Source organism: Anomalospiza imberbis, chromosome 7, assembly GCF_031753505.1.
Source record: "Anomalospiza imberbis isolate Cuckoo-Finch-1a 21T00152 chromosome 7, ASM3175350v1, whole genome shotgun sequence".
Lineage (NCBI taxonomy): Eukaryota > Metazoa > Chordata > Aves > Passeriformes > Viduidae > Anomalospiza > Anomalospiza imberbis.
In genome coordinates this window covers 4652220-4677210 of record NC_089687.1, presented here as the reverse complement: position 1 = coordinate 4677210, position 24991 = coordinate 4652220, and the positions used below count along the sequence as shown (strand labels likewise).

The 24991-nt window shown below is 41.5% G+C and overlaps 1 protein-coding gene across 1 annotated transcript in view; it reads right to left on the bottom strand.

Annotated features, from left to right (window-relative positions):
* The window catches only part of LRP1B (LDL receptor related protein 1B), a 633449-nt gene extending 614972 nt beyond the window's left edge, over nucleotides 1-18477 (bottom strand). The window contains exon 1 of the mRNA XM_068195161.1: nucleotides 18214-18477. Within this exon, the coding sequence (XP_068051262.1) occupies nucleotides 18214-18295 (82 nt within the window). The 5' untranslated portion in view covers nucleotides 18296-18477. The remainder of the gene's footprint in view (nucleotides 1-18213) is intronic.
* Nucleotides 18478-24991: the final 6514 nt, after the last annotated feature.

Below are 24991 nucleotides of genomic sequence, written 5' to 3'. Positions count from 1 at the left end.
ACAAATCTGAAAAAGTCCCATGAAATGTGCTTAAACAGGATTGTCCCTAACAATGTCATTAATGACAGATGAAAAATATATATACAAGGCAAGAAATCTGAACAACTCGTATTTCCTAATTTTTGCAAGAATAACAATTTTTTCAGTCTTGAAGACTGTAATTACCTTCTGTCAAGAAGGTATTAAAATTCACATACACAAACAAAGGCCTTCCTGGTTGCAGCTACATGTGCAACTTTGCACAGGGAATCACAGGATTATTTCTTGTTAGGTGTGAAGTGCTGGAAATCTCTGTATGGAGTATCACAAATAAAAATATCAGTTAATTCAGCTGCACAGAGACTGGATCTTAGTGAGGAAAAGCACGAGTGAGTCTTTCTCACCCCAGCCCTCCAAATCAAGTTAACCTTAGTGCACTTTCTTACAAGAACAACTTCCATCTAGCTAATTTTACCTTCTCTAACCCTTGGCTGGAAAACAGGATAGGCTGGGCCTGACTTCTGGAATACAGGGCTCAGACACAGAGGGAGTTTTGTTCTGGGCTACACAGGACACGATTTCAGCAGTGTTTTCTATCCCAGGAACTGTCAGAGGCAACTTCAGCCACAGCAGCACTGGCAGAACCCATTCTGGGCAAAAAAATCCCACCAAAGAGTGCTTCAGACCCTACTCTGGGAATTTTTAACTAGCACTAAATCAACTCCATGCCGCCCTGGACTCTCCCACAGCCATTTCTGGGGGTAAACAATGAGTACAATAACTCAACAATATGTTTTTAGTTGGTTACCACACATTAAAGGTGACAACACTGAAACTCAGAGGAGCAAACTGACATGTAAATGCAGGGGTTTTGTCCTTGTGTAAATAAGGCACAGTTTACTGTAGGCTGATTTTTGTCTGTGTGATATCTGGATTAGCAATTAACATTTTAATTAAAGATGGATTAACAAATATTAGGAAAATTATGTCTGGAACTGTTCAATTTGAAAGCTACTATATATACACAGATAAACATGTCATTAAGTGCAAGTAATTTCTGGTCTGTGTAAAAATGATGCGATTTATGTCTTTGAGAGACAGCATAATAATTTGATATTATTATACATGGAGATAACTACTGAATAAATATAATACATGGGGAATTTTTTTTAGAAGCTATATAATTACCATTAAATTTCAGATGTTCATTTAGTGGAAGCTCTGACTGCAGTTCAAGCTGTAGATTAGTTCAACTTAACTATGTTCAAACAGAGCATGGTGGTGAAGGAGGACACACTGTTCTAAATGTAAATTGTATTTGCAACAACATATTGAGATTTCTGTACTCTTTGTTCCATTTGCGGATTTTTTGCCACGAGAATAAATCACAGCGTGCTTTCTGTTCTTGTAGCAATCTTTGCAGGGAGAAGCCAGAATCTGCTCCATGTGCTTTTCACTCTGCATCTGGTCTCCTTTTGTCGAGGCACCCTGGGTGCTGGGTTTGCGTTTTCTGCTGTGTTTTTGTGCGGAGGTAAAACCTCCCAATCTCCATCTCACCTTCTTACCAGACAAGGCAACATTATGATCTCAGAATAAGTGGCACTAATGGCCAAGCAAGTCAAAGAGAGAACAGGAAAGAGAGCATAATGTGTGGAATATTTGGACCTATTTACTAGTCATTAAAATTACAGATAAATTGCACTTTCAGCATGGTCACAGAAAGGAACTGCAACAAGCACAATTATGGCAAACAGTATTATCAGAACCTGCAAAAAACTTAACTGTTCTCATCAGCACCTTTTAAACCAATCTAGATACAGCTGAATGATTTTGCATTTGTAAAAATTTACTATACTTGGATGAGTAGTAAATAGCATAATACATACAATGAAGCATTGATTTATAAAGCCAGCTTTTTTACTCTTTAGTCCCAAGGTGTTTTAGCTTTCAATAAAACACTCAAAAGAAATGAATCCAGATCATTACAGTGCACATTTTCTAAGGCAGTAGCAAACAAAACAAAAAAATCTTTTAAGCCAAATAACTTCAAAATGGCAAAGCTTTCTGGTTATATAGTTGCTGAGCATCTCCCTGGGTTTAACTTCATTGACATGAGTAGTGACAAATTTATTTCCGACAGATACTGAGGAAGCAGAGCACCCACTGGTGGGTGGAGACACACATCCAATGAGAAGCAACTGCAACAATTCATAGCTAAGCAAACAAAACTGAATACCTTTGGAAAGGGAAAAAGCCTTTTCATCCAGGCCAATATTTATGGCAATATTTATATAGGTCATGTCAGATTTGACTATGACTCCTTTCTGTATGTCAAAGTCATACATCTAAAAACTCACATTCAGAGCTTGGAAGGAAGAGGAGACTCAACAATAAAGTCTCTTGTGTCTACAAAGCAGTTAGAAAACACTGAGGCAGCAGAAATGCATTTTAGAGCTGTTCACTTGAGTTTAAACATGACATTTTGTCATTTCATGGCCAAGCAGCAACAGAGCAAAACTCACAATACAGAGTGCTTACTCTGACACCATCCGTCCTAAAGGCTCTTTCAACATCTTCATGGAATAACTTTGTCAAACTGTGGTTAGGACTTCTGCTATTTTTGTTTGGGTTTTTTTATCAAAAATACTAGTGTCAGTCTTTCTCTGGACCACACTGAGGTTCAAAGCCTTGAGCTTGGAACTACCTTACCCACATTTATCTGTGCAAAAATTGGCACTCCACAAGAGTAAAGCTCATGTAGACAGGTAGGGAGGGGGTGAATTGGTTTCTGAGAGGAAAGACTTTTCTCGCCCCTCCAGGCAGCCTCATGATTCTAGCAGACAGCAGTGGGAAAGCAAATACAACCTCAGAGTCTTTCTGAAAAATATAACTGCATGATTTAACCTCTTTGAGGTACTGAGAGCCATTACACAGCCTGGCCACAGACCACAGCCAGCTCCTCTGCAGAGGCAAATCCCTGCAGCCACCTACAAGGCTGTATCCCAACAGGAATGTCTGTATTCCTACCAGGTGTCCAAGTATGTAATAAACAATTTCCATCTATTGTGAAGTTCTCTGATGTGAATTTCAGAAGTGCAGGCTCCATACATTTCCACTGTAAACACTGCAGTGTTTGCACCTGTTCTTTCTGTTAATGTTTTGACTTGTCCTCAGAGCATCCTTTGAAATTGCCAAAGAACCGACACCTTCTTGTTTCTTTAACTTGTCAAGTCATGCACTGCTACTAACATTGCAGGAATAAAAGCAGAAACACAAAACCTCAGCTGCATTATTAGGAGAAGAGAAATACAAAGTGCTGGTCATAAATTACACTGAAAGGGAAGTTCTAAAATGTCCTCGCAGAGGTTGCTGCAACGTTTTGAGGGGAGAGAGGGTATTTTGAAGTGGCGCATGTGCTACCTGAAGCTGAGCTGTCATAGTAACAACCTCATTAAAGCACCCCTCTTGGGAGTGCTAACCTGCATTCCAACTATGGAAAGATGTCATTTATAATGTGACTTAATTCAGTTAAGAGTCAAAGTATTGTAGACAGCAGAAAAGTGAAACTGCTAATTTAAGGAATTCATAAATGAACACGAATACCATATCAAACAGTTGTGAATAAATCTGACTTTTGCCCTCATCATCTTCCATTCCCTGGACCCATCACACCACTATTTCAGTCTTTAAGTCTATGATTTGCAAGTTACTGGCAATTCCTCTTTCCTTGCCACCATCCCTCCAACCAGGGCTCAGAATGTGGCTCTTTTCTAATCTGCCACCCCTACATAGAAGGCATTGCCAACACAACTGCTCACTCTGATTGTCTCCAGCTCTCACACCGAGCTTTTATCCCAGCAACTCACACCCCACAAGCAATCCCACAGCAGGATCTGCTTTGCTCCTCTACTGCACCATCCTCAAGGTGCTTCCTTCAGTATCCATCCTTCCGCCAGAATCCCCCCAGAATGACAATTCAAATGAACATTATGATCCTTATAAAGAAACATCTGCCAATATTCAAAGCTGTCTGGATATGATACTCATCACTTCTCTAATGGAATGTCTGTGCAGCAGCCGAATAAATTCATGCATATTTGGATTTCACGTTTAAAGATCTATGATTTAATAACTAATTGACAGCAGTAATGCATCAGTACAATATGTTTTGGAAGGGCCTTTCAGTTTTTAGAGGAGTAGAGATAATTGCAGATGAAAAATGAAGGAAAATGGCACTGCTTAGTAAATGAGTCGTTAACCTTTCAACCCGAGAGCTCCCGCTGGAAGCCTGACCAGAGGGACTGCAAGAGCTCCAGCAGCTGCAAGAGAGAGAATAAAGTTAATTCAGCTTTGGATTTATTTTTGGTGTTTTTTTTTTTTTTTTTTAAGTGCTTACAAAACTTGGTCTCCATCTCCCCAAAACAGTTGCTTGGCACAGCATTTGATGCATCACAAGGCAGGCTCAGCTATTTCCCCCTTTGGTAGATCTCACAGTGAAGGTGAGCTTTACATATCCTTGCCCATAATGTGCTGTCTGCAGCATTTTAAGCTAAAACACGAACCAGTCATTTGGTGTCAGTGCTTTGACCTTGAGTGATAAAATTCACAATTTTCCCTTTGTGCTTGCAGCTCCCCAAACAGCAGGAGCAATCTCCTCAAAAGTCAGGGAGATTCAGCCTGCAGGGCAGCACTCCTCCCATGGAGAGCTGGGACAGGAACAGTGACCAGCAAAGCACACAAACTCCCAGTTTAAACTTCTGTGGATCCCAGAAAGTGTCTGAAGTCATGATCCATAGTGATATCTCTCCATCAAGACCCCTTGAACACATTGAATGTATACATAAATGAGGTCTACAAAAAATACATTTTTTTAAACATCATTAAATCTTGTTAGGCCTTAATCAATAAACTTGATTCAAATTTTGGTAGAAATTTGAAGTGTTTCAGCTCTGTATTTGGATCACAGCTTACAGTGCTATTGCTTAGAATAACAACACATTACAGAGACTAAGCAATAAAAGTATTTGGGACTTGCATAAAATAGGTTATTTACATCAGGCTCCAGGTATAACTTCAGTTAAAAAGGAAATACTGCACAGATTTGCACTGATTTCAGTTATCCGGCACAGCACATGTACCAAGAGATACCCAAAATACAATTATTACCTTCTGGTTGGCTGGTTTGTTACAGGAAGCCATCTCTGCACTTCAAGGTATGGTTTTATCCAGTACACATGGATCTGTACAAGACTTTCAATATTAATGTGTTTATTTGTTAACTGTTGGCAGAGTTGCACAAGAGTACTTTTGCAGCCAGTTGCAACTTACAGATTTTACAATAAAAAGGGAGAAATATTGGCCAGATAGTTAATTAAATGGCACCGAAACAGTTTTTTTTTTCCTTTTCACAAATTCCAGTTAGTATTCCAAGCCTGTCTTAGGTGCCCCAATGACACAAAACCCAATAAATCTTCATTTATTGTCAGTAGATTTCTAACCTGGTGTTTTAAACAGCATGATGAACACATTTTAGCAGAATATATTAGCTGTGCCAGTTTAATAAGAGGGAGATTGATGAAGCCTTTCCTTTCTTCCTGTGTACGAAGCACAGCACTCAAGGAAGAAAATCCTTTGATTTTCCTTCTTCAGCAACACCGTTGCCTTTCCTGGGACACCATTTCTCCTCCTTGGATTATTACTAGCCAGTCTTCTCCAAAAGAAATTTCTAATGAAGTTCAAGAGGGATCTCAAGCTTTATCAGCACCCACCTGATGAGAGAGTGGGAGGAAGAATGACCTCAGCCTCAAGGACTGTATTGCCGAGCCCAAACTCTGCACAGGTTTCCCCTCCCTGTTTCCCTCTTTGTTGGGTTCAAAGCCAAAACAAACTGAATGTGGTCATCTGGGCCTGACAGGGAATGAGGTCTGAGGAGGGGGCACCCTCCCCTGGGGAAGAGCCAGGGTCCATCCCTGACCCCTCACTCCAGGATTAGCATCAGCAGCACCACCAGCATAGAGGCATGTCTCAGATCAGATTCTCTGGCAATCAAAGCGTTACTAAAGACAAAAGAGAGATTTTCCCCGTTATATAACATTTAAGACTACCCAGAAAAATACAAATGTTTCTTTTTATTTTTTTTTCTTAAGGATAATACTTAGCTCACATTTAAAATTGCTCCAAGAACTAATCCTGTTCTTGATGCCTGCATCATTCACATGAAGAACCAGAAGACCACACCATGAGCAACCCTTCTCTGCCACCATCACAGGAGAAGCAGGAGCCCAATCCCACTCCTTCCAGAGGTGCTTTACCTAGTCCCAACTGCTCAGGTATTTTCCTTTCAAAATGACTATAATTTACCAGTTTTTCTAAAACTTGCCCCAGCCCCTTGTGTAGAAAAGGCTGCAAAGGGAGGCAGGAGTTGTGACTTTGGCAAGTGTACGAGCCCCAGAGGTCCAGCAGGAAAAAGATGTTTTGAGAGGTGTTTCTCCCCCAAGTATGGGAATGCATATTGTTACTGGCTAATGAAATTCATACTCATACTTCTTACTTACTCCTTCTGAAGGATATCCTTTTGGATGCTTTGTGGTCCAACAGACTTTGACATCTAAGAACCTGTTAGTCTGCTTTTTATTCCTCTTGTAATTAGAACAAATGTTCAGGTTATTGAGAGAATTAAGAAAATCAATATTAATGAGCTTTTAGACTATGTTATTAGACGGTTTCAGCCAACAACTACAAAGTACTCTGGCTTACTTTAACAGGGTTTTGGGTTTGTCCGTTGCTTTTAAACACTAACAAGACTTCTCGGGGCAAAAAAAAAAAGGTAAGTCTGTACAGCCAAGCTGACCAAATTGTAAAAACTCAGTTTATACAAGTCATTACACACTCCTGCCCCTAAAAACAAAAGAGCTCTAAAGAACAGAGCACTCCACCAAATACAGTTTTGAGGTATGTACTTACATTAAATATAACCAATTGCTTTAAAGGGCAACCATTCCCACAGCACAAAGTTCACATAAATTTTCCCACAAGTCCCAAATGCAAACACTATCTGCAAAGTCCACACGCTTTGTATTTCACCAAAGCTTTGCAGAATACATTTAGCATAAGAGAAAACAGAGTTAGGTTTTACTCTTCACTTCATCTTTTCTGACAAAAAGATGTCAACAGAAAGGTGCTGACAGGAAAGCTGACTGCAGCCCATGCAGCTTTATTACTGAAGTGTGGGGGGATTACATGGTGTTATTGAAACATCACTGCACTACTGTTGACCTCTTTTTTTTCCCTCCTTACAGTGGTAGTGATTCCTATTGGGATTAGTTACTTTTAAACTTCACTTATTTATCAGTGTGGAGAAAATAAAAAAAAAGAAAAAGAATTCTTTAAGTCTAGATTAAGGCAGGTGAATGTAACATACTCCCGCACAGACTTGAGGTCCCACAGTGGGTTACCATTCATTTCTATAAAAATTAGATCTGGATCATCCATGAACTTTTCACTAATACACTCATTCCCTAATGCAAGTGCTTCAAGAAGCCTCCTGTATTTTCAGGAAAGAAAGAGAGATGTTGATTTCCCCATGGCTTATCAAAGACAATACTTGCACATACCAAATGTTGCTGTTTAACTCTTCATGTATTCAGCAACACAAGTTCTTTTTGGTTCAGAAACACTGTGGAGATTGTAAGGGTTTTTTGGTACTGGACATGCCTTTTTAGCTTTGCATCAAATAAAATAATGCTGTAATTTAACAAGTAACCCTCCTCCATTCACTTCCAGTTTGTTTCTTTCCCTGTGGCTGCAAACCCCAAATGAAAACAGTATTCGACAGACACCTGTACCATCAACAGCTGTGACTCTCCAATGAGCTCGGCAGCACCTGGGCTCCTGAAGCTGCAAGGGAATTTCCCAGACATGAGATTTTGTAAATTTGATAGGGAAGGAAAAAAAGGAAAAAAGAGAGGGATATCCTACTCAAGATGAAACCAGAATTCGTGAGGTGAAATCAGATGCAAACCAGTGGGAGTCACCACTCTGCTGGCCCACGAGCAAAAAAACCCATGGCCAGCTTATGCTTCTCAGTTGTCCCACGATACACAATACAAGATTTCCACTCAGGTGGGGCAACTTTTTCCACTCAACAGAAAACAGGATACTGAATTAAATGAAACAAAGATTTTTTTTTTAATACTAGTGAGGGGAAAATACTTGTGTGCATGCATAACCAAGCAGTGGTAAGCAGCTCAAGATGACAACCCTCAGCAGACAAGTCTTCCCTCCCCAAAAAACAGCAGAAGAATCATCAGCTGGCTTCAGAACAAGCACTCTGCTGTGTTAATTTACTCCTAGTACCACACCAAGGACATGCTGTGCTATCTTTAGAAAAAACTGGCTACAGTGGGGCGAAGCAGACTGTTGATATATTACGCTCTGACATTTTTCATTAAGATATATAAACTTGTGGAAGACACACTCTTGAATTTGCATATTTGCATCATGCTTTTCATAGACACGTAAACAGCCTTTAATGCACTTCAATTTCTTTGAGCTGCTGGATTAGCAAAGGGGATGCAGGGGAAGGATCCGAGTTGTGCCACACCTACCGGATCTCAGCACTCATTTTACGCAAATGCTTTTAGTTATGCTCCTAAGCCTCACAGCCACTTATTAAAATCACCTGAATTTTCAAGTCTTTTGCTGGTAAGTCTTCAGAGCAGCAGTCAACAGCAGAATGGCAATCATGGGCAATCACTGAGAGTTTAGTTATGTTACAACTTTTTGTGAGGCACTTCTGACACAGTGTGATGCCATTGTGGGAAGACAGGCCACCAATTAATGTAAATCAGCATGGTTTCATCAAGGAGCATTTAACAATTCTAACTGACATAAAATCATATCATGGTTCATATACTCACTACTGAACACCACTAATTGGTGTAGGGAGTTATGCTGTTTTCAGAAAAAAATATGGAACTTATGAATTGTTCCGAGAATATTCCACAGCTAAGGTAGCAATAGCATTAGAAATACAAGCAGGCTTTATACACTTGAATGTGCTTCAAACAGGCTTTAAATACTCAGCCTCACAGTTTGTATCAGAGCCGTATTTCAGAATTTTGTCATCATCTGTTGACAACCATCTGCTTCAAACTTCTTACCGCCCTAAGAGTGGCCAAAATTGGATACTGACAGAGAGAATTTCTGCACAGAAAGCAAATGATTCACAGACAAAATAAGTGTCAAAGGCTGGAGACCTGGACACACAGGCCCAGAAATCCAAGGTAAATAAGAAAATTATAGAAATTTAGATCTGACACTCTCCTGCAATACTACTGCAGATGCAGTTCGCAGTTCTCTGAAAATGCAGAAGTAGCAGATTAGCTGACACCAATTCTCCAGAGGAGTATAATCTACAGAGTAAATAGGTAATATTGTGTACTGTCAACTCCGCTCAACTAACAGCCACTGGAAACCCAGAGAAAGAAACGTAACACAGCAAGTGGAAGCTGAGGAATTCATTCAGGTGGGTCTGTACACACACTCTGACCTGAATAGTTTGCTCCAGTTTGAAGAAATGTGGTAATGGGCCACTTGGGTCAGGGCATCAGATTCTATCTGCTGAAAAAAGCCCTGGTACTCCTGGCTTTGCTGCACTTAGCACAGCACCTCCCACGTCTCCCCTTCTACAGCCAAGGCTCTATATACATATGTATATATGTGCAGAAGTGGTTTACAGCAGCCCTACAGCATCACCTGCTCAGGTGAGCCTCCAAAACATCTTTTTGCTCCCAACACAGAACAGCTTTGTTTCCAAAGGCATACCAGCAACTCAACCCACAGGCTGTAGGCCTGGGACAGCGCTTACATTTTCACACCTTTATAATCCGGACCTGCTTCATCTCCCTTGCACAGGATTCAATATTGCAGCCTCAAGAGTTTTGCCTAATATTCCTTACTGTAAGATAACACTATGGAGAAACCATTTGCTGCTCACCATTCTTTCTGCAATCTAAATATAAAAATAAAAACACTTGGCTTAGGACTTGGACCCAAGAAGAACAAATTCCATTTTACAGCTTTCCTCCAGTCCTTGTACTCTTAAACTCCCACTGCCTGCAAACATCCCTCAGAAAAAAAAACAACTTCAATAGTTACACAAAATAAACCTATTTTAAACCAAGTGTTTCTGATGAATTTGGAAGGCAGGCCAGTTTCCCTCCAGGAGATATATGACTATCAGCACTGGAAAGCACACAGGCTTGACCTACCCCTCATTATACTTTACTAAATACTGCTGGAAAAACAGCTGCTTTAGGACAGGTTCCAAAAGAAGGTCAAGCATGCTCATCCTTGGATAAATCTACAAAGATTCATAGGGAACTGATGTTCAGAGTGAGAAGGTGCCACCTTTATAATCCTTCCACATCTCCAAAGCCAATACACATTTTTTAATGAAGAAAAGGGTAGTGCATCATGTAGAAGACCAGCAGATCCTTCTGTATAGCAAAAAACTAGGTTTAACCAACCCAATGACGTGCAAGTAGCAGACAACACGCATCTTAGCATAATGAGCTGTCTGGAATTTTCTCAGGTTTTCTGACCTTACAGGAAGGCAGTTTCCTTGGAAAAACTGATGTTTTTACAGGAAAAAATAGCAAATTAACTTTATTAAAATATCTTATGCAATAATTCCTCTTCTAGAGGATTATTACAAATTCTGAAATGAGAAGTAATCATGTATTTGATGCACATAATATAAAATTAGATAAGAGAAATAAAAACATGGGTTCAGTTTAAGAAACCCAACAAAATTGAACCAACTATTGGAATAGAAATATTTCAAGAAATAGGTATTTCTTGCATAAAAGTCATAGGGCAATACAGACAACATAATTTAATTAGAGGTCCTCTAATAAAAAATTTCCAGTGAAATTTTAATAAATTTTTTCAAAGTTCCTTTACACTTAGATGAAACCTAATTCTATTATATCAAGGACAAAAGAAAGGACCTATTGACTTCAGTGGTCTTGATGAAGGTCTGAAATCTATTTGTTTACAAAACATGAAAAATGTTTTGCTCCAGAGAAGAAAACGTCTCATTGGCAAATGACACACTTTGATTTCCTAAGCACACAGCTTTACACAAATACCAATATACTTTGGGTAAATCAGTGTGTGTTTGCATATGCAAAAGAGTATCTAACCAGCAATGAACTTACTTTGCTCTCTCCTCTTTTATCTTCCCTGTATTTGCAAGCAAAAACAGGCAGGTGTTTTATGGAAACCTACCTATCATGTAGAAAATTGCTGTGATTTTTCATGATCTTCTGGCATTATTGTAACTTTTTCAAACTTGCATTTTTTGACTACACAACACTACAGCATTTCTCAAAAAAAAAAAAAAATATAGACTAAGAGGAATGTATCAGAAATGGTGGTTTTTTGGTACTTCCAGTGCCTTAGAATTATTCAGAACTTCGCTTGAGTAAAAATATTTTCCTGCATGTTTAGGGAGGTGGAGACCCAAGTGTTCTACACCATATCACAGCCTCTGAGAAGACTATAAACAGCAGTCCAAACTATTTGACAATATCAAAATTGTGTTTTAAAAAGTATCACTGACAAGATATTTTTGTTAGTTTCAAGGCAGGTAAATTACAATCAGAAAGCTTTATAAGAAAGGCACATGGGAATTTTTGTGGGAGCATGTCCTTGAGTTCACAGAACTATCTCCTAGACAGAACACCTCACATCAAAACACTGCATTTGCAGAGCGGCCCATCCCCAGCCCAAAATAGCACTGCAAAAATCAAAACTGCATTTTACACTCTCTCTGCTCATTCAAGGAAAATCAAGAGTGATTCTTATGAACTGCTGTTAAAAACAGAGCTCTGCAGTAGTGAAAACTTTGAAGAATTATAGATATTATTTTGAAGGCTTAGATTTTAGTTTCCAGCACTTATTCTACTGCACTTGAAGAGTAAGTCATTTAAGAGTGCCATGTCCAAAAGTTACCAAGGGATGTCCTACAGACAACCAGGCAATAGATAGCCCAAAACACATGGGTATTTCCAAGAAGAGGAAATAGGTACATCCTTGTTTCTGAAGTGAAGCTGAGTTTCAGCTGTCTGGCTCCTCTGGAAGGCCCCATCACTCAGCAGGAAGCAGCAGGAGAGGTGTTTAGGAGCATCGGGCGGGTTGGGAAGAGCATTTCAGGATGCAACGTACCATATCTAGAACTCGTTATGCTGTAATCTGTTTTTCTGCCTCAGAGAACTAGGCTGCATTTCCAACTGCATGGAAATAAAAATCTCCAGGCGTACCTCACTTCCAGACTGGCATTACATCATCTCTAAAAAGCCCTATTACTTAGCAGCATACTCTGCATATTGCAGTGTTTTGTTATTAATACACCATTGCAATTTATAGCAAAATGGTCAATAAAAATGAGGTTTCTGAAGAGACAAACAGCCTCCTCTCCAGCCTGCAGCCCTACCCTCAGACTGCCAGGGCTCATAACCACCACACACAGAGCCCAACCCCAGTTCTGGACTTACATAGTGCTCGGGAAGCAATGACATATACAACAACAAAATATAATGGGCTTATATAACACTTCCCAGGTACAGAGAAAAATCTTACTCCTGCTATGTGGATCTTGCAAATTAAATCAGATTAATAATATGGTGAACGTATTACTGGCAAAAGGATGTGTTTATCTCTAATGATCCTTCCCAGTTGCCATTAAATCTAATTAAAAGGCACTGAGTGAGTTTTATTAGAATTCCATTACTGAGGTCCAATCCTGCTCTCACACAGCCCAGCACCCATGGGAAAATGCCCTTGGCTCCTGCAGAGGCTCCAGAGCATCCTCACCAAAGGAATCCTGGCAGCAGGACCACGGCTGGGCTGGGCAGCTGATTCTACAGCAACAAGTCCTGGTTATTTCACTTTATCAACTGCTTAAAAATGAAGATTTGTATCACTTTACAGCACTATGTTTTGGTACATCTTGGGAATTTGTCCCATTATGGTCAACAACTGGCTAGCTAGCTGGGATAAGTTTACAAATATTTTCATCTCTTCGATAGAGATAATTTAAGGGGGAAAAAATTAAACTTGTTCAATTAAAAAGCAAACTAGTGGGTTGGACAGAAGGTGCAAAGTCATTATTTGAGTAATTATATTTTTAAAGAAACCCAATTAGTTCCTAATTGCACTTACAAATTTAAGACATAGTTCTCCAATGTCTACACTTAGCCCAAACTGACATTAAATACAGACTCAATAGTCTGCATGACTCGCTTAGAAGTAGCCAAGTTCTGCTATTTTCATCTTCACTGTTCATCATTAAGAATGTTTTGAGGAAGTGCAATTAAAATGAGTTCTCTAAGCAAATTTTTTTTTAATTGCATTTGAAGAACAAGACTATTAAGCGACAGATTAATGCATAAAAACTAAGAAAAAAGCAACAACATGCTGGGATTCCAAATATGCTACTGTAACAAAAACAATGTTCTATTATCTAAATTGCCAGCCTTTCTAGAGATAGCCATAATTCTAAATTCACAAGTTACAATTACGTAAGTCCTTAGAGCCACTGCAAAACGGAGAAATCAAATTTCTTCAACTGCAAATAACCAGTAAAGGAGGTGGAAGAAGGTGCTGGAGGAACACTTGCTTCCAACCTGCAGACTGAAGTCAATGTGAGTTTTGCCATGTTAAATGCAGAAAGACTGGGGTCCATATGAACCTCAAAGGTATGGCATATACTCAGATTTACATAGCAGCCGTCAGGCAGCTCTTCAAAGGAAGCACTGTGTGAAGTGAGAGCTTCTCTCCAAGCCTTTGGAGGACAGCTCCTTCAACCTGCCACAGCTCCAGCAGAACTGCTGTGATAAATTAGTAAAAGGCTTGCTGCAGAACAAGTTTACACATAGTCTTTTCACATCAAACACCTAGTTTTGAACTTTGAAATGCAGCTTAGCCTTTAAATAGTTAGTGTGTTTCTACCACTTTCTTTTTACTAAACTACAGCTCTCAGAAACAACTGAACTTAAAAGAGCAACCCAAGTAAGAGAGAATGTGCACGTCAGTTCACAAAACCCACACACAGAGCTCAGGCTCAGGAGTGCCAGGGGTTTGTGTGTGCACTCACACACTCAGCTGAGGGCAGGCAGCCAGCACTGAGTGTCTCCAAAACCAGCCAGCCACTGAAACTGTGCTTGTGGACATCTCCCACCATTTCTGACTTTAAGTAACCCTTGTAACATATCCTGCAAAGAACTGTCCCAAACTCCTTGATATATTTTCACCCTCCTCTGTAATGATAGGCATGTTCTTAAGTAATTTTTTTAGGGTAAATAAATAAACAACAAAGTCACTATGACATTGGAAGCATCTCTTTTGTGCATTAGATACTAATATTTATTATCTATGTTCAAAACATAACAAAGTTAACTGTGGGAACATCCACCTCTGTAGTACAGCACAGAAACAGATTTTGTAGGTTTTCTCAAGAACACTTTCCAACAGATGGCCAAGCTGGAGCTCAGTCTGGTGAAGTACAGCAGTGCTGGTACACCCAGTTTCCAGCATTAAGCTGCTAATAATGACAAAGTTGTATTGTAAAGGCTCCGGGTGCAGAGTCACCTGCTGTGGCACCTTACCAGGGAATGAAGGCCATCAGCAATCGTCCCAAGGAGAAAAATTTCTTTTGCCTGGCTTGTGTTTCTGCCACAGGGTGAGAAATCCAAACTCTCACCAGCCTAACCTTAAGCCTGAAAATTCCATTTCAAAGTAATTTGCTTCCAGATTTCACTTAAATACGGTCAAAAGGACACTGTGAGAACAATAAATTCCCTGTTTTGTGGGATAAAGACAGACATTTTAGAAGTGTTTTTGGGACTGCAAAAAGGAGTAAAATTCATGAAGATTTCTCGATCCTTCAAAAAAACAGTTTTCAAATTAGCAAAAAAAAAAAATATTAACAAATAACATGTGATATGCCATCACTCATGAACTTGAGTTTTAAGTTATGTGACAACATTTTCCCATGCCATATAAAGTCTCCCTTTTCAGGAGATCTCTTGTCTGTAAGACTTTGCTGAGAAGCTGTTTCACCATGCCAGCGCCTGCCTGAGAGCTCCAAAACACTAAACCCACACATGAAAGAATGGGAGAAGACAGTGGCTCAGTGCTGCTGACAGCAGTGACGTGCCACCAAAACCCAACACAAACAAGCCTCAGCACAGACAGCAAGTCGATTCATAATGAGCAATGCAACTCATTAATACTGGTGTGGATACACATCTCACTGACAACACCGAGACTATCCAGTCAAGCTCCCATTATCCGGGGCATCTCTGCAATTTGGATCACCCCGAGGTAATCACTCCAATTAGTGCAGTGGATCCATGTCATGATGTTCACAGCAGCAGACACAAAAATCAAGGATGACAAAAAAGGGTGTAGGAGCCCAGGCAAGGAGCAGGGTGAAGCTCCAAGGCTGGCAAGAGCTGTGGGAAGGAAACGCCCACCAGAACCACAGACACTGATGGGACCTGTGAATTTCCCTTGAGCGTCTGTAGGGAGAGCAGGTAACAAATGTTGCCTCCTCAGCTTCTCAAACTGCACGGTTTTTCTCAGGTTCCATAAATTCATTTGTTGCAGCTATACTGTGAAGGAGTTGCAAGTGTCACAAGGAATCTGAGTCCATCCATTTCCTTAGGAAGGTCTGACTGAAGGAAGGAAAGGACAGAAGGAAAGGAAATCATCTCTTTGTGGTTTCAGTGGCACAACCTCAGCTGCAGCAGGACTTGGCCCTTATCCTACCACACTATCCTGGCTGGATTCCCTTCTGCTCACTTCCCTTTTTCATCTCATTTCCAGCTCCCCTTCTCCATATCACTTTCTCTTCACAATTTTTTTTATATACATGAAGTTAGAGGAGTTGTAACCTGGCTGAGGACAGACCTGATAAGACGAAAAGAATTTAATTGTATTTCAAGAGAAAAGGGCTTAGATAATTCAAACTTTGGTGGGGCTCCCCCCCACCTCTTTTTTTCCTCCTGATGTTGCCCACTGATTTAAGAGAAAGTGTTACCTCTCCCTACAGCACCTCACTAGTATGTTATATTACCATGGCTACCACAACACTGCTATTAACACAACCCATGACATTTTCCCAATTCTCTTATTACCTATGGCCAGGCTCAGTGCATTCCAAATTTCAGTGCCTTTTACATACAGTAAGCTTAACATGCTCCAGTGACTCAGAATTTCCTCCTGTAAAGGCAAATCAACGTGGTATGGTCAATAATTTTTGTACTGTATCATAAAGTTTATCAGATGTGCAAGTGTAATTCCCTTTCTGGACGCCTCATCCTGAATCCCTTTTAGGTTGAGACCACTTGACATTTTTTGTGAAACAAAATGCCTTTAAAGTCATAATTTGTGCAGTGCTCAGTTTTGATAAGACATGACATTATGATATGATGAGTTAGTTGATTCTAAGTAAATTTGATTTATCCCACTTTTGGGGCTGGTATGATTTACAAGGATGCTGCCTTTTAAGATAGGATTGATTTTAATATAAGGTGGCAGCACCTTTTTTTTTTTTTTTTTTTTTTTTGTGAAACACTAAATCAGAGCAAGGTAACTATAGAAAATTTAAAAAAAGGTAAAATTAAACAAAATTTAAACACCAGAAATTAATATTCATGCATAATTGGCACTTGCTTACCGCTGTGAAGGAATACAGAGTGACAAATCAGTTTCCAAAACAATTTCACAAAATGTTTGGAAGTTTGATTTTTATTCATAAAATCAGATGCAAGCTACGGTTGCTGAAATCTAATCTGACCATTCTGTGAATAACATGGAAAGTTCTTGAAATATTTTCCATCAAACAAGCACTACCACGACCACGAATCTTTGTGAACCAAAGCAAAAGCATAAAACTGAAAAGATTTCCTGAGAACCTTTCCTCTCTGGCTGTTCAAGTGCCGTTCTACGGAACACTATCCTCATTTCCTCACAATAAATATCCCTGCACCTTGTGATGCAGTGTTTGAAACATGCAAGTTAGCGATGCTGCAGCAATACTTTCCTCGTTGATAGGTAGTTATTTCTCATTTTCGCAGCATGAATCACCTATGTAATTCTGATGGCTACGTGGGAAAGGGACGGGAGAGCTTTGGTAGTTCGACTGAAGCAGAAATCTATATCCCAGACCGGCTGTGCAGAGGCATCCGCACTCACCCAAACGAGTTGTAAGCAGTTAGTAAACAATTTAGTAGGTAATGTGTACATGATGGAGAGGATGTCTAACAGCGAGAATTCAAGGCTTTAGAGAGTTACATTTCTACGGAAATCTAACTAAACCCTCGCAGACTGCGTATACCACCCAGGGCATCTCATTCATGAGATCACGCAGTTTGGGAGCTGAAGGGCTACAACAAGCCGACAGACAATTTTCTGGTGAGCGGGGTTTTCGACAGGGGAGAGAAAACCTGAGTCAGAGCAGCACACCGCCGTTCCCGCACCTGAGCCACACAGAAGGCGGACTTGGGCTATACTTAGAAAAATATCCAATTCAAACATCTCGCAGGAAAATGAGAGCGCTCTGGTGACTGTGCAGTAAAGCGACACGAAACGCAGAGCCCCGCTCCGGCGGGGGAACCGCAACCCTCTTGGATCAGGGACTTCTCTGAGCAGAACAGAGTTGGAAGTTCCGTGATCGCCCACCCCGCGGCTGCGGGACCCCGAGCCCCCGTGCCCAAATCCAAGTTCGGGCACTGAGCGAGCGGCAACTCGAGGACATTGAAGAGGGAACTTTTGGAAGGTGGTGGGAAGCGGAGGGCGCTCGCCGTTCCTGCGGCACATCTCCGCCGGCCGCAGGGCTGGCTCGGGGAGCCGCGGCCGGGACCGGGGGGGGCCCGCCGGCAGCAGCGGCTCTTCCCCTCCGTGGCCTCGCCGGGCACGAACCACGGGGACCACTGGGGACATCATCCCGCTCCTCGCCCCCGTGTATTCGCCGCCGCCAAGGTTCGCCCCCAAGCCAGCGCAGCGCGCCCGCAATCCAGGCGTGCGGGAGCGCGGTGATGGAGCGCGGTGAGGGGTGCGCTCCGCGACCGCGCCCGTCCGCGCAAGGCGCAAGGGAGCAAAACTTCCCAAGCAGAAGCGGCGGGAAGTTCCGCGGCTCCGCACCCCGCCACGGACGCGCCTTACCTCCGCGGGCTGCCGCTGCCAGCGCCTCGGCGACGGGCGGTAATCCCCAGAGCGTCGCCAGGGCCAGGAGGAGCGCGGACATCGCGGCGGGCGTGCGGGAGAAGAGGCAGGAGCCGAGCCTGTCGGCCGCGGGTGCGGAGCGGCAGAGCCTGCGCGGGAGGAGGCGCGGCGGCACCGCCGGCACTTCGCGGAGCGCGGAGCGCGGAGCGCGGCTGGGCTCGCCGCACGCAGCGAGCGGGCAGCGCGGGGCGCCGGCGGCCGGCAGCGCCGCGCTCCGCCCCGCACCGCCCCGCGCGCCGCCCCTCACGGCTCCGCGCGCCGCCTCCCGCGGGGCTCCGCGCGCCGCTCGCGCGCCGCCCGCTCCCCCCCCCCCCCCTCAAAAGGGCCGCGCGCCGCCTCCCGCACGCGCGCGCCGGAGGCGCGAAGCCGCCTCGAGGGAGGCGCCCCTCAGCCGCTGCCCCCGCCCGCCCCCAGGGCACGCTCGCTGCGGCTTGAGGGCTCGTTTCGGGTTCGCTTTTCGGTTTTTTTTTTTTTTAATAATCCGCAAAGGCGAGTGAGGCTGAGGGAGGAGGAGTGAGTTAGCAAAAAGAAAAAGATGTATATATATATATATTAAAAAAAAGAGGAAAATTGCAAGCCCACAAGCCCTTTTGCCGTGTGAAGCTGCGGGGATGCTGAGGGATGGCGATGCTGAGGGAAGGGGATGCGCACCGCCTCGGGCTGGGAGCGCGAAGTCGTTGTCCAGAGGTGCCCAGGTAAATTTGGCTTCGGTTCATGATGCTCCACGGAGTCGCCGGGTGGTTTGTGGTAAACACCAAAGCCCGTCCAGTTCCAACCTTCTGCCATGGGCGGGGACATCTTCCAGTAGAACAGGTGGCTCTGAGCCTCGGCCAACCCGTCCTTGAACACGGTTTTGTTTTTATGTAATTCTCAGACAATGAAAGTAGGGGATCACGCTACTTCAACAGCACAATGCCATATCCAATGACGGCTCAATCTTCTCTAAGTGTTCTTTTTTGTCTTGAGGTCTCAGTTCACAGTCGATACTGCCTGTTTAGACTTTATGTAAGAGTATTACCTTGAAATGGCCCCATACAAAAGCTAGAGTTTATCACATCTTCACACATTTGTTTCCGTTTTTTGTTTTTCTTTAAACAGACCCTTTAATAGGTGAAAGGTGATAAAGCTTCTACATCATCCTCAGATATTAGTTTTCTCCAAAGACAGCCGGGTGCTAATATTGATGGCTGAGACCTTCACATTCCAAGGGTAAAGCCTCAGCTCTTTCACCTTCACGTTTATATCCACAACACAGAACCTAAATACCTTTTATATGAAGCACTACAGCCAGGAAGCTTCCAGGACCAGACAGACCAAGCAATGCTGAAGGACAGAAAAGTACACAACGTAGTATGTCAAATATTTCATTATATCTGTTGAAGTGGGAGAAGTTCAGTTGCCCAAGAACTGAAGAGCCCAGTCTGGGTCCCAAAGCCGTCTCTGAGGTCAAGGATTGTCAGGACTCACAGAGGGTTTCAGGTTTGCTTGTTGACAGCAAAGAATTTACAGCCAAAGGGGAAAATCCAGCTGGATCAAATTCTGCATTCATCTACTGCCTTTAAAGCCTGTGTAATTCACCTACAGTCAATTAGTATTTATACAGCCATAGCTGAGCAGAATTATGGATCCCAGAGTAGAAAACCTTTGCTAATACAGAAACAGGTCTGAATAAAGATGAAAAAATCTGGCAGTGTCCGTGGTCTTGGAAATCGGTTGCTTTTATAACCAAAATGAAGTCATGCTGAATGTCACACTGGAACATCATTCCACCAGGTTTATGGAAGAGATTGCTCTGTGTCCTGCCTCAAACCCCCCAAGCCATCTATACGGCTCTTAGGCCTTAATTGTGGCTTTATTTGAGCAACCTATTGCATTTCAAATACAAAAATCTGTAGATGCTGGAGCAAAGTGAGAAAAATGTGTGAAGGAAAACAAGGGAATTCCAAGTTTTAAGGAACTCCTCATTAAATCAGTGACATTTCCCCCGTGCCAGGACTGTCACATGGTATAAAGACACACATATTCACAGCGAACACGCTGTCCCATCATTCTCAAGATGTGGAACTGTCTTTGCAGAATAGTCTTCTTTCTTCTTGTCTTCTCGCAAAATTTTCTGCGGAATTCTCAAGGTCTGCAGGGTTGCAAGTGGTGATGCTTTTCCCCCAGACATTATCTGTTAATTGGTGTGCTGCCCTTTCGTGCCTCCCCACAAAAGCACCTCGGCTAAAATCCTGCTTTTCAACCATCTAATTTGCTCCTTTTCATTCTTATTGCATACTTATTTAACAACAGTCCTCTCTACTCTCTGTGAATAATTTCCTTTAATGATACTGTGCCATTTAGTGCCAATTTAAACATTAGCATTTATGAGAGACTTTGAAGAACTGATTGATCTTGCTTTCAATACTGCTGATCACATATGCACATAAGCTTATTAAAATATTTAAATTATATTTATAATAAAAGTCACTGGCCCCCTTGTTTACAGGACATAAAGTGTCAATATGGAGTATGTAATGTGAATTATGACCGACTTAAAACGCAATTACTGATAAGTAATTATTTTTCAAATTGCCTAAAAATGTAACTTGCTTTAAGATAACGCCATGAGGTGAGAATTCTTATAGAAGTCTTGTATTTAAAATACAGGCTGTTGAACAAATAAAAGTTGACCTTTGATAAATCATTCCCCTCAGCCTCATTTCCATTAAACATCAATTGCTAGGAAGTGTTGGAAGGATGGTGCATCTCTGATGGAATGGGATGACCTCAACAGTACAGTAAAAATACATAGAAGTAACTCAACTCTCATCTCTCCTTTCCACATCCAAAAAAAGGCTGCACCAAGAAGTGTATGAAAGTTTTAATGTATATATTCTATGAATAAAAAAAAAAAAAACCTTTGCTGAAATGTTTGCTGAAATGATCATAGTCCAAGGCAGTATTTATACATGTATTATAATTTAGATGCTTCAAGCCATCACCTGCTGTATGACAGGCTTTTTAGCCTCAGACTTGAGGAAAAAAAAGGGAATGGCAATTTTAGCTGGAAGCAGTTTCTGCATTCCCAGCCTCCCTGTTGCTGTTTGAATGCACACAGCTGTGTTCAGATTTCTGTGTGGTGTCTGAATGTCGAGACACACAGGACCAGTGCAGGTACACAGCTCAGGAACCAGTCTGGCTTGTCAAATATTTATTGAAGTCTTCACTCAGTCCCACTTAAATAATCCAAATCAGAAGCACTGGGGAGTTACACAGAGAGCAGATACAGTGGAGAGATACAGAAAAGAATCCAGGGAATCTCTTTTCCTTGCAACAGCCAAAAAAAAAGGAAGTTAATTCCATAGGAGACTAGACTGAAATACTTGTCAGAAGTAAATTCAAAGTTAAAACTGCTGTTAGAGATCTGTTTGCACTTACGGTACTTTATAACTTCTTCCTCGTAATCAGAATTATTAACACTGACAAGTTAAATAAATTAATTCATCAAGCTATAGAATATTATGAAATCTCTTATTTAGATAAATTAAACAAAGTAGAACCAATCATTCATACTTGCCGGTATAATACAACACAGGAATATTAATTATCACCAGAAGGTAATTCTGGCGTTAGTCTCTATGAAAACGCCTGGACTGCATCACTGAGACCTGGGTTGTGCTCTTGTTTATTGTGTACCAGCCACGGCCTTCGAGTGGTTGTGTGGGTAGGCAGGGATGGTGGCATCAGTGACTCCCCCAGTGCCTGGTGTGACGGGGGCAGTGGGGACAAAGGTGGCTGGCTGGTGTGCAGCCCTTTGCAGAGCATCACAGTGCCTGGCCTGGTTGCTAGGGGATGGTGCTGGCAGCCAGACCAAAGGCGGTCGGGTGCCCTGCCCCGTCCCACCACGCAGAGAAAAGTTGCCAGGCAGCAGCTGACACAGGAGCAGAAAGAAGGGAGAAAGTATTTGAGAGGATCGAGAAGAGAAGAAAGACCAAAGATTAAAAACAGAACAAAAAAACCCACCCTATCTGAATTCAGAGAGTTGCATTCCATGCTATCCCTGCTGGAGAAAACATCCCTGAAGGAATTTTTCATTACTGCTGTGCAACATTGGTTTCAATATTAAAGACTTTCTGAATGTGCATCTCCAACAGCTGCAGGAAAAGTTCTCCATGTGTGATCTGTAATGTGGATATTTGCATACCAAGTGTCATGGATGGAAATTGCTGCCTGGCATTCCAGATGATTTGGTGTGGATTTAATACATAAATTGGGAGGTATTAAAAGCCACATAAAAACAGATCAATGTGAAGACCCTATCTCACTAGTGCAACAATAAATGAGACACAAAGCTAAACACAAAGTCCTTATCTTGGAAACCATGACATTGATCTGCACTAAACTCCATCTTCCAGCTATTGTAAAGAAATTCTGATTTTTTTTTTTTTTCTTGCAAAAGTCTTGAGAAGTGGTGCATTCCACACCAGGGGAAATGCAATGAACTGATGCAGCTCTGCTAAAGGGCAGCTCAACGCCAGCTTGTGGTACCCAGACATCTGCTCAGGACAAGTGACATTTTGCAGTTAACTGGACATGCTTTAGCGAAGGCATAAATGGGAAATCTTAATGCTGATTGCAAGGTTTGGTTCTCATAAAAATAGCCTCATAAAAGTTATTAGAACAGAAAAGAACTCATCACCTTTCAAGTCTGTTTAAAGGACAATTTTGAGGCACGCACACACACAAAAAAGTATTTCTTTCAAAAGAAAGTTCCAAATCATTCTGTTACCCAATAAATTAAGATGTTTATATAAAGCAGGCCAAATTTCTTACCCACCATCCTGCTGTACTCAGAGGTGCTGCACTCACATGCAGGGAGAAATTAAATTTATTTCCAATGAGTGGAATAGAAACGCCTTTTCCAAAAAAAAAAAAAAATGTTCACAGTCACTGCTCAGAAAAAGTATGAAAAGTTGAAAAAAAGAGAAAAATATCTGGTTCCATCTGTTTCAAACTCTCATGGTAAAATTTATGACCAGACCATGTGGCATATTAGTCAGTTCAAAGTACTTCTTTTACCAGTTTATCTCCAAATAAATATAATGCATAGCTCTGAATAACACAATATAATTACCTTTGTTTAATATAATGTGATTTTCTGAGACAGTGGATAACTAAAGTTCATCTCCCAAATACCCATGAACATGTGCTTAATCATGAATTTGCTCTACATCTTTTGTCTTGAAGGTCCAGTTACTGAAATTGTTGAGATTTGGACAACTAAGTGCCTCTCCAGTAGGACCAAGGGGTAGCAGAGACAACAAGTCTTACCATTAGTAATTTAGGATTAACTCCGTAATTTATGGCATTCTCACAACACCTATTCAAAAACCCACATGAAAATTGCCAAAGGTGAGAATTCGTCTTTTATTTATTTTTTTATTTTTATTTTTAAATGAGATCTCAATGCAACTTATTTATGAAATTTTCAATTTCATTGTGCAAGTGTTGTGAAGTAAAGTGTACACCTTTATCTACCTCTTTTATTTTCCTAAACATGGAATCAGGAATAACCTACTAGGATCTTTCTTAGTGATGGCAAATGATTAAAATAACAATAATGCGTAATGCATAATGTCATTGACAGAAGTCATTATCCATTTCCACAATCTCCTGTTATGTTCCCATATCTTACTGCTCTCAAGGATCATATATTTGTCATTTGCCAGAAGCACAGAAGGAATATCTAAAAAAGAAGGGTATTTTTTCTAAGACTTACACCTGGTGGTGCTGAAATTGGAGATACTTGTGTTGTAAATGGAAGCTATTTGACAAATATCAATTGTGCATTCCCAGTTATGCAGCATAAGAAGAAAAGATGATATACCACAGAAATAGGGATGCCTCTTTTCACAAACCTGGGGAGCTCAGGGTTGTTTGGCAAGCCCAGGAAACACATAAACCATTTCTCCTTATGCAATAAAATCAACTATAGTTAATTTATTGATTATTAAAAAATTACAGTTGCCACTCTCTGTTGTACATTGGCTTTTCATGCCAAAATGATCCCAGCTTGAACCAAAACAGTGATGATGATTCACATTTGTATTCTAGGTGATTTTCCTAAGGGAAGAGCCCTCCCTTTCCACTCCAAACATACCTCCAGAATACTCAATTCAGCAGCCTTATAAACTCATAACATTTTCGCTTCTTGATAAACGTTAGACACTTGCATTACTGAAGGAGCCTGTACGAACGCTTTCCTCCTGGCACGATATTTTTCTACAGAGAAGTGGAATTTTACTATTTGGATGAGGTTTAGCCCTCTGGTTGGTGGTGCATCAGCCCAGGCTCTGTCCCACCCCTACTGCAGCAGCATCAGCACTGCCTGGCCAGGCATGAGAGCTTCTGTGCGTAACTGTTTGCTGTCCAAACTTCCTTTAACTTTCCCTCTAGGAGAAATTAGTGCTATTTGCCAGTCTGAGATGTTTGGAAAATTATCCTGCTGACAGCTATTATAGTGACTTTTTACTCTCTTCCTCCAAAATGTATCAGAATGAAAACTTATGAGTCTGCACCACAGCGTTTCAAAGGCTAAACGAGCCTCCCACCCGACTACAAAGCAAATTATTGCGCGACAGCAGCCAGGTGCCAGAGCAGGGTTTTCATTCTGGTTTTGGGCTAAATGTGATTAATCATAAAACAGACCAAATAAAAGAACATCTGGTACAAGATT